General features: G+C 42.7%; 1 protein-coding gene across 1 annotated transcript; it reads right to left on the bottom strand.

Annotated features, from left to right (window-relative positions):
- Positions 1-2287: 2287 nt before the first annotated feature.
- Positions 2288-9918, bottom strand: LOC118323256 (nucleus accumbens-associated protein 1). Its single transcript, XM_035655198.1, is given in 8 exon segments — positions 2288-4304; positions 5573-5670; positions 5849-5954; positions 6738-6908; positions 7130-7259; positions 7262-7765; positions 8416-8682; positions 9761-9918. Coding segments are annotated over 8 exon segments (1713 nt in total). The 5' UTR covers positions 9887-9918; the 3' UTR covers positions 2288-3993.
- Positions 9919-10322: the final 404 nt, after the last annotated feature.

Here is a 10322-nt window from a genome sequence, read left to right as displayed (position 1 = left end):
TTATTAAGATATTCAGATTTTTTCCTCATTTTTAATCAGTCTGGTTTCTTTTACTCTTTACAGTAGTTAATGTGCAATTATCTTTATTACTGGGTCACAGTTACAGGGCTTTCACAAAGTTATTGGCACTTGGAACACAGAAAGAATAGGATGAGCAGTACAGGATGTCCACTGGCGCTACAGGGTTACAGAGGGTAAGGAGCAGGGGCAAAGACATGGGCAGACCAATTACTGCACAGGTTGTGAAGAAGCGCTGTTTCTGGGTAAATATATACCTCATGCTGCGAGTGCACAACAAACAATCTGACCTCTATGTGTGCGTCTATATATAATATACAGTATTTATCTATACATGTGTATAATCATATTTATATATGTACTGTTTAGTGACAAAAAGGTTCCCCATGCCGTGCCGCACCTCATCCATTCAAGTGTGTAGGTCTACACATGTTGTGACGTGTAAATACATACGTTGAAAGGTACAGAAATTACAATTTGCTTAGAATGTACTGAAAACAAAAAAACAAAAAAACCAACACAAAGTAAAACTCACGCACCCACTGCACAGATGCAAGTAGGTTGTGAATGAGGGACTTTTTGAACATGTACTAGAGTTGGCCCTGAAAGATGACTATAGGTAAAAACCCCTGACATGTACTGTAACCACAGTTATTTTTACATCACTTGTTCAACTGATCACAACACAGCAGGCCCTAAACCAGTGTTTCTATGCACAGCAGGACACTCTGACCGTGGACATGGTCTGGATGTGGGCTGAGCTGCTGTGTTGTGAAAGCAGACCAACATGGCTTCCTCAGAATCAAAAGCTGATTCACTGGTGATATTTCAGTTCTAGTAAGTGACTCAGAATGGAGTACAAGTCATTCGGTGTGTCACGTGGTTATTGTGAGAAACTCATTTAAGCCCTTGTTTTTTTCCCTCACTTTTAAAGGTTGCTCATTCTTAGGTCTTTTTTGTTTTCTATGGGAGACTCGCTGTTTTTTCTGAGAGTGCCAATGGTAATTATACCCAGGTTTTATTAATACCTGAGTGACGGACACAATCAATAACAGTCCAGTAATAATGGAGCTAAGTTCAGACATTGGAACAGTAATTTGGCTATAGTCATATCTGGCTTTCTTTAGGCAGGAGCATTGACAGATTTAGTAGACATTATGCTAAATGATTTTTCCCAGAATTCAATTCCATTGCTAGATTGAATGTGCCAAAACTCCCTACATTAAATGCAGAGGTCCTATTGATTGGACTTGGAACACATTCCTCTTGGTCCTTTAACTCTGCACAGTTTCCTAGGAATCTGCTACTATAGTGGATTTACTTTGAAAAGCTTGAGTTTGATGTATATGAAATCTAAAATAACAGGTTTCCCACATAACATAATGTGATCAACTCTTTAAGGGTTTATGGTAATTTAAATACACCTGCAATAATCCAAACATAGGGGAAACATGAGGATGTCATTTGAGCTTTGTTGAACTTGGCTCAGTTAACAGCCATTAAGAAAATTAAACACTAACGTGTTACAATTCAAATCGAACCGATAAACCACTGCTGTGCCTCTCTCTGAAACACATGAATAAACTTGTGGAAGTGAAACATGACACCAGCTGCATGAAGGACAGGAAGCACAACAGTCTTCAAAGATACTGGAGAGGTAAGTGGGGGAGGGGTGCTCATGTAGCACCTACAGTCAAATGCAAAGCTTACTGAGGTTTTGTTGTCATTACCCATAACAGAATACTTACAAGGTACTGCATTTTTGTTCTCTCCATACACACTCAGGTCAAAATAATTAAATAAACTCTTTCTTATAGTTTTTAATCAATCATGAAAATAGGTTGAGCTATATCTATCATGCCTCTAGTGATTCTTTCAGTAAGATTGACTCAACTGCCTTGAGTAAGAAGCATTAACTCTTTTCCCGTTTTTTACGCCGTACCGGTCTTCAGAAAAAAAAAAAAATAGAACCTTCTTAGAAATGCCTCTCCAGAAGGAGAAAGTCATCAGTTGTCTGTGAGAGCATTTCAGGTTAACAACACATTCCTAAGTTACACCCAGACCACCTGAACGGGAATAATGAATCCCCTGTACTGACCTGTAATCTGCAGGTCAACGTGCATTTAAAAGTCTTGTAGCAAACACAAACTTTAACATAAAAAAAGGTCAATTGTTGACATTTCATAATCAGATGCATCCAGCAACAGAAAGGAAGAACACTTGGGATTTAACTCAAATTAACAGTCTTCTTGATTATTTACAGTAGGAGTTTTTGCCACTTTTTAACAAGAAACACATGCAGACATGAAAAAAAAAAAAAAAGACAAATTCCACCTACAGGGGTTCAGTTGCTACACAACATTTCTCAAAAAAAAAAAGGTGCATGAACCACTGGTTCTTCTCATTAAGGTGCAGAAACCTCCACTCTACCTCTCATGGAAGGTGCAAAATTAAAGAGGTGGTGCATTCGATACATGAATAAACTACATACCATAAGACACAGCCACACCATACAGACTCTCTTCTTCACCGAAGAACTGCTTCACACACACGGATAGTACCATAAAAACTATTTTTGCTATTGCCTCCTCATGACGTCACCGTACCCATCAGGCTTCTGCTTATTGGTTTCAATTAAAAAGGCACGTTCCAATAGTCTACGTAATTATTTCCTATGACTTTTGCATTCGCACAAACATGTCAGCAGTTTTTTTTTTCAGTAGAAGGAAGAAAGTAGCTGAGTTGTCACATCAATATAACCCTAATGTTTCTACAAGTCATCTTCAAAATTATGGGCCAATGTTTTATGCGAGGAGGCAAACGTTTGCAGGTTCACAACCTAACAAGAAATGGTTATCGTAGACAACTGTCAAGCCAGCTGAATCAGTCTTATTCCTTTTAAGCTCGTGAACAGAAGATGAAATGCTTCAGATGTAGCAGTTCAACTGCTCATTCCATCACTCTGCACCGTCAAATAAAGATAAAAATAAATGACTACGGGTCCTATGATATGAGTGATTTATTATACTCCTCTTTTTCTGCAAAAATAGCACTTTTCCTTATTTGACAAGACCTCTTTCAATAAAACATGAAGATCGAGATTTTAAAACAATCCCTTTCTCTCTCTTTGCTCACACCGTTCTAGGCATGGGCACTTGTATAAATATAGTTTATCCTCTAAAAATAAGACCATCTTTGATTACCTGTTGCCATTAAATTTTCTTTACAATCTTTTCAGTAAAAAAAACCTTACCCCTTCTCTCTGGATCACTTTTCAGCTTGTAGACGGAGAAACGTGCTAAAGGTTTAGAAAACGGATGAGATGAGCTAGATCTCTATAAGACACTGCACAGTGAAACACTCGGGTGAGATTCTCTGTTTTAAAAAAAGGTGGCGAGGGGTGACGAATACTTGCAGGGTGATGAGTGGAAGGTGCAAGGGGGAGGAAGAACAGGTAGTGTCAACTCATTTTTATTATCGGATCTATTTTAAATTTAGTTCCTTTTTCCAGGGCTGGAATACAAGTTGTCAGGCTTGCATAGACAAAAATGCCACTGACACTTACATTCAATATACTCCACACTTCCTACTCCGAGCCTGTCCATCCAGCACATCCCTTCCTCCTCAGGAGCCCCCCCCCCACCACCAGCGTTTAAGGGAATGTATTTAATATGCAACAGTGGACGCGCTTACACACCTTAAAAGACAAGGGGAGGCAGAGGGCAGTTAGGAGAAAACATCCTCTCACTCTCTCCCTTTTCCTCAACTAACTCCATTGTACAGTCATAAAGCAGAAATGTAAGTTTTCATGTCCTGGTTACATCAGGGTAACAACAGCTGTTGACCCTAGCAGTGTAGTATAGACAGTCAGAAGTGAGAGATCAGCGTGGGCCAAAGAGTGAGGAGGCAAGCAGAACTGGGGAATACTGGTATGCGTGTCACCAAATTTCAACCTCCCCCCCCCCGACACAATGTTCAAAATAACGGTCCTCCATCCCCGCCCACGCCCTGTAGCGATTCACCTGACGAGCCGCCCGACTCAATGCCAGCGGCGCCGGCGGCCTCCAGAGAGGCGGGGTCGAAGGCGGGGTCCGGCCCCAGGGTGTCGTCCTCCATCTTTACGCCGTCGGGGAGGAAGGCGGTGTAGGCGTCGCTCTCGGCCATCAGTAGCTTCAGCTTGGGGATCCAGCTCTTGCGGACGACGCGTCGGGCGTTGGTGCACATGTCGGCGGCGATGGCGTTCATCTCGCTCTCTTTGAAGCTGGTGGCAAAGTTCTGGCAATAAACTGGCGTGGAGAAGGGGAAACAACAGGATGAATGCATGTTACGTACTGTGGAGGACAAGTAAGACAAAAGCTAGTGTTATGAAGCAACCTTAACAACAAACAGCAACAGGGGTCAGGGGAAATATTTGTTTTTTAATGTTCACAAGTGGAATACACATTACATAAGGAGTAATGTGTGCTATGGTGCTCGTTCATTCTGCACTTGATTAAATGTCGCACTGGGGTTCTGGCACAACTTCATGCATGGAGAATTCAGGCAGTCTGAAGTGACAAAGCTCCTCCTCCTCCTCACACTGCAGTATTAATAAATTTGGATTTTACTGTACATGTAAAACCTGAACCATCTGCACGACATGAAACAAATCCTCACATCTGCCTCCTCCTATCCTACATTCTTTAGTTGATGTTGGCAACTGCTGTATAACAGTCCCCCTATATTGAGATTAGGGGGACACATTTAAAAGAATATAGATGATATTTGCAGATCACACACCCTGATACTGAATTGTAAATGGAGCCGCTCAGAGACTGATGTCCTAAAACATGCCCTGCTGCCTTATCTATTTTACTAATGAGATGTAGGGGATTGCTCTCATCCTCAAAAAGCGAGCCCAAACTTCACTGAGCTTTCAAAAGGAGTTACACACTCAACCTTCAGTTAAATCTTGAGGAATCATTGAGGGCATGCCCTTATTTTCAATCATGTCGAAAGTACAATTAAAACTAAATATACACAATATTACGTTTTTCCAAATTAAGTGTCTGCATGCAAGACTCTGAGCATCAGCCAATCACTTGAACAAATCAAATAACGACTAAAGGAACAATTTAATAAGTAAATGGTATACGATGGCTTTAAGGGCTTTTTAAATAAATAGAAACCAGTGTCTGTCACATGACACACCTGGTTATATACACACATACATCCGTTTCTTTAGGGGCCTGGCGTTCGCTTTCACAGTGAATATTGCTATCTAGTGGTCAGTGTGAGTTATTACCTAATGCTAATCATAATGGTGCTGAAGGCAGCAAATAATCGTTTAAAAGCATTTGCACTCTCGTCCAAAAGTAGCCTTCAAACTGACCTATTGAACCGAGACATTTAACAGCCAGTCATTAAATTCCGCAACAACAATGCAACGGTGTGCTTTACAATATGTCAAAGTGAATGCGTGTACATTCCCCTCCGTCTGTACTCGACATCACAAGCAGAATTGTTTGCATGCTTGTGGGAAAACACCCACAGACAGAAAAACATGTACGCTCACATTTGACCGCATGCAGGACTCTGTTGTCCAGGGGCTTGCGGCTCGGGTCATTGGTGGACGAGCGGATGCCTGTTCCACAGCTGTTGGCCAGAGTATTCCTGAAACATCAAAATAAGAAGTGAGTTGCACAGAACAGAGGAAAACAAAAATAGCTTTAATGCCAGCAGATAAAAACAAAAAAAATACATTAATTTCTATATTAAAACCAAGCTTTTGCTAACTTCACACGGAGCGCTTGCAGAAATAGACCCAGACACACAGACAGTAGAGACAAACCTGTCAAAGAAGGCAGCCAGCAGCCTCCTTAGCAGCACCTTGTGTCTGGTCCCTGCGCTCACATGACAGTTCATTAGCTGGGCTCGCGATATATACACAGAAGTACCTGCAAACAAACAAATGAACCACCAAACCTCATCAGCGCTTGGCACCATTTCTGTGACTCATTTACTGTCTCACTTTATGGCATGTTTGACCAAAGTTCCCATTTTGAGGGTCATATATGGTCAGGATCTTCGCTTTGACTTACTGGCACGAAGTATTTGCTTATCTAGTGACAACTCGGATTCATATCCAACACTGCAGCTGTAGATGGGGAGTAAAGAGGCTGTGCTTTAGTGGCGTGTCATAGTTTAGAGTTTGATTCTTTTTGCCATCTTAAATGTCTTTCCTGTTTGATTTCTTTTCCTCTGTGTGTCCAATACTAGCTTGGCATATCCCTACCTTATCTGCCCCCTCTTTTCTCCCTTTCTTGATTCATGGCTCTCTCATTCTCTCTAGTCACACGCACACACTACACTGAAAGGTATGTAATTCAGGCCATAAGGTAACACAGGATGTCCTCGACATAAACACACTGAGTCAAATGTGCAAGGCCTCCGCATACTCTGCATGCCAATGCCAAGCCCGGTCATTTGAGGACAGCTTCCTATGAATATGTGTATACATATCAGTGCAGCTGACCTGTTTAGATACTTCGAATCAACTCACATTAGAATATTTCTGTAAGATTACTTTATCTCTAATATAGATTTTACATAAATCTTCTAAATATTTAAAGGTCTTAGATAAACACTGAAAAGCAATTCTGTGCATTTTACCGGCTAAAACTCAAGTCTGTCGTTTTGTAAAGACAAAGAACAAAAAACACCCAGAGTTACAAACATACCTGAGACTAACTCTAGTTTCTCAGCTGGGTCGCCTTCCTCGTACAGTTTGGGATGACAGCGGTTGCCTATCTGAGCGATGAGTTCTGCGGGGAGACACGTCAGGTCTCTGCCTCGCATCCGACCCCGTGTCTCTGTGTGGTCCGGTAGAGCCTCAACGCGCTCGCCAGCAGCTGGAGAAACAGTACTGCAAGATTAGAATAAAACTACACAGGGAAAATAAAGTGCTCAGTATGATGCCTGCTAAAACCCAAAATTTATTATACTACTATCTGCATTATTAAATGATCTTTCAACTAAGATATTAGTGGGTGTAAACCTTAAAACAAATGGCACACTTTGTCTGTCTTGCAGGTGCATTTTTACATGTAGCACTCTGTCTCATATCCATTACCTGCAGCTCCCATGTTGAGCATGCTGTACATGGTATACATGTTGCAGATTTGCCTATATTGCTCTTCAGCACTTTCATCTGTTCCCTCTTCCTCTTCTTCATCATCATGGTAGCTGAATGGGTGGTGAGTCCACTGGCGTACGTACTCAGGGTGCCGGGGCTGGCGCCCTCTGACATGCCGAGACCTGCCGCAGAGGCTCCCGTTGGTGCCGTCCCTGGAGCGGGCCCGCCACTGGCCACCATGCCCGCCAGGCTGGTTGCGGTGGCGCCCATGCCCATGGCCAGTCCGAGGGCCCCGGGGCTCTGAATCGCACTGCCCCGCACCGCCTCCTGGGAATAACGGGCTGCCTTTCTGGCCCCGCCTCCTCCTCCTGAGCCTACCCCACCTCCATCTCGGCTGCTGCCACCCTCCCACAGCCGCTTGGCTACAGGCGTGCAGACCACTGAGTAAGGCGTGGCGGCTTCCGGCTGGCTAGCTGGCTGCTCTGTCTTCACTCGTGATACCAGAGAGAGCGGCGTCAGGCAGGATGTCGGCCGGGCTGCACCGTTACTGGTTTGCGTTACAGGGCTCTGGGGCTCAGAGGGTGGGGCCTCCTCACCATGAAGGCCCTGGGAGTCGCAGCTGGGGGAGGAGACCTAGACACCAATGAATAAATGAACTTTGTGTCAGAATACATGAACACACTGATGTACCAAGAGATATGCGTTTGCTCGCGTTTGATCTCAACCACCGTATCCCTTATCTGGAACCATCATCGCACTCTAACTCTACTTGCACCAACGTTTGTGCATACATGCTCCCCAGATGAACCCTTTCCATTCTGCCAAACTATTGGCCAAACTCTGAAGACGAGTTATATCTCAGAACTCTTTCAACTGGTATAAACACTTCATTTTAAACAGTCATACCAGCCAGATCACCAGAATTGGTACACTGCCGCTGAGACTTTTGCCACCACCTTATACGGCTGATGTACAGTGAATGGTATTTGGTTTGTGTGTTTATGGTGCTTGAATGAGAAAATGAGTAGAATTAGTTGGTTGTGGTTTGTAAACACAACATTTAAAGTTGGCCCATCCTCCCCAGCTCAACGGCTCCTCTTGGATGCGTGCTAACAATCTGGCACCTGGTCGAGGATTAACTTTGTCCATAGATTTGTTTTTCTTTTTTAGAAAAATCTCATCTGCCTTTAAATTTGGAAAACTCAAAAGCATCTTTTACCTTTTTCATATGTGCAATGTATGATAATGTGTCAAGTTTCTACTGAAAACTATTTCAACTTTACCTTGAGGAAGAATTCCGTGCCTTTTTCCATGATCTGTTGGATCTGCAGGAAGCCGGCAGTGTACATGAGGAGAAACTGGTCCCCCACCGTCATGCTGAGACGGCCTGTGTAGCAAAAAGCCAAAATCTGTTGGAAGCTCTGGGGCTGCACTGCCGATGGGAGCTCCACTATGGTTGGGCTCGTCTCGTTGCTGCTACCACCTCCGCTATTGCTGCTGAAAAGGTCTCGGAAATAAGAACTGCTAGCAGCCAGCACAGCCCGATGGGCCTAAGAAAAAAAAAAAACAGATAAGTAAAGCATCCCATTAGAACTTTCGAAAGTAGTGCTTGAATATTAAATGTGGGATTGCTGCTGACAAAGAGCCTTAGATCAGACTTTCTAAGCAAAGAGCTTATGGTGAATGAACTCCATGCAGAGATACCTGATATGAAGACAGGATCGCCAGAGATTCTTAGAAACTAACATACCAATTTGTTTAAGGCTGGAGAACACACAAACTAAAACTAGACTAGACTTTTATATGCTTACCTTTTTTTACATTATAAGCTGAATCTTATAATTTAGTGTTTCATGTTGTCTTCACATAAAACAGCTGCACAAGAACGCTGTCAATTAAAGCAGTTTAAACTTCATAAAGATATAAATTAAATTAAGTAAAGAAGACTAAGATATCAACCACTGCCCAAGAATTTGGTGCTGACAATTGGTGAATTAAATTCAGTCTGTATTTAAGCCATTTATTTATTCGTCTTTAAATTAAATCAACTATTCAATAATAATACAATACCTAAAATGCTAATTTTGGAGTTCTTCCAATGTTCCTGGAAAGAAAGCCATACTGCCACAGTGACGTCTTTCATACTGTTGGGGTCAGTGAAATACTGGGAGCTAAAAACGAGGTTATAGGGCAGAGAAGGTAAGGAAAATCTGCCTTGATGTGAGTGATGAACGACATCCAACCAAGAGTCAGGGCACTGCAATTGGGGGTCTTAAAGAAGCCATTAACCCATTACCTTTACAGGAGAAGGGGGAAATTACAGGCCATTAAGGAGGTCCTGTTGTCATTCCAAGCAAAGACTACAACAAGCAAACCTTCAGCTAGAGAGGAAGACTTTAACAAAAACTCCTCCAGTACAAAAGGACGAAAACCTGCACACTGTTAAAAGAGCATTGTTATTCAGATTGGCCGGTGCATGGGAAAAGGAAAAGAAAAAAAGGGTAACAAAATGTAACATGACTGCCGTGGAGCCACTTGTTTACACCCAAACTTTTCTCTAAACCCAGCCTTAACTTTTAATGCAGTTTCCGCCATGAGAACAATAAGAACTTGCAGTCTCATCAGTACCTTGAAGGCATGGCCCTTGACCACCACGGAGACGTCGCAGTAGAGGCCCTGCAGCCGCTGCTCATTCAGACACTCCAAAACATTGTTGCCAAAGTTTGGGATCGCCATCTGGAGGGTCTGGGCCATGGTGCGCCAACGCACACCACCAAAGGGTCTTGTTGGGAAAGAGAAACAGAAAGAGAGGAACGACACAGTTATACAAAGACAAAGTTATACCCCATCTACACAAAACAGGGGTTATTAAACACAAGTTCAACTTCACTTGGAAGCATCAGACTTTTGCTGTTCATACTTTGTGTGTGTATATATATACATATATATATACACACACACACCACACACAACACACACCACACACACACACACACATACGGGTGACAAATTAAAGGAAAGGCCTCAAACAATGAGTGGGGAAACATAATAAATGCTTCCACACGGGTCCACTGCATGGTACAATTAAGCAGTTCACATCCAATCATGCTCTGTGGTAAGTAGAAAAGTGCTGAGTCGGCTCAGTTGATTCTGATTTTGTCAGAGGGATATTATAGTAGGGTTGGAGTGA

The sequence above is a fragment of the Morone saxatilis genome, unplaced genomic scaffold (genome assembly GCF_004916995.1).
Source record: "Morone saxatilis isolate NCDOM2014 unplaced genomic scaffold, NCSU_SB_2.0 Contig14, whole genome shotgun sequence".
NCBI classification, from domain to species: domain Eukaryota; kingdom Metazoa; phylum Chordata; class Actinopteri; family Moronidae; genus Morone; species Morone saxatilis.
Note: the sequence above shows the minus strand (reverse complement) of the source record. Positions and strands in the feature narration are given on the sequence as shown.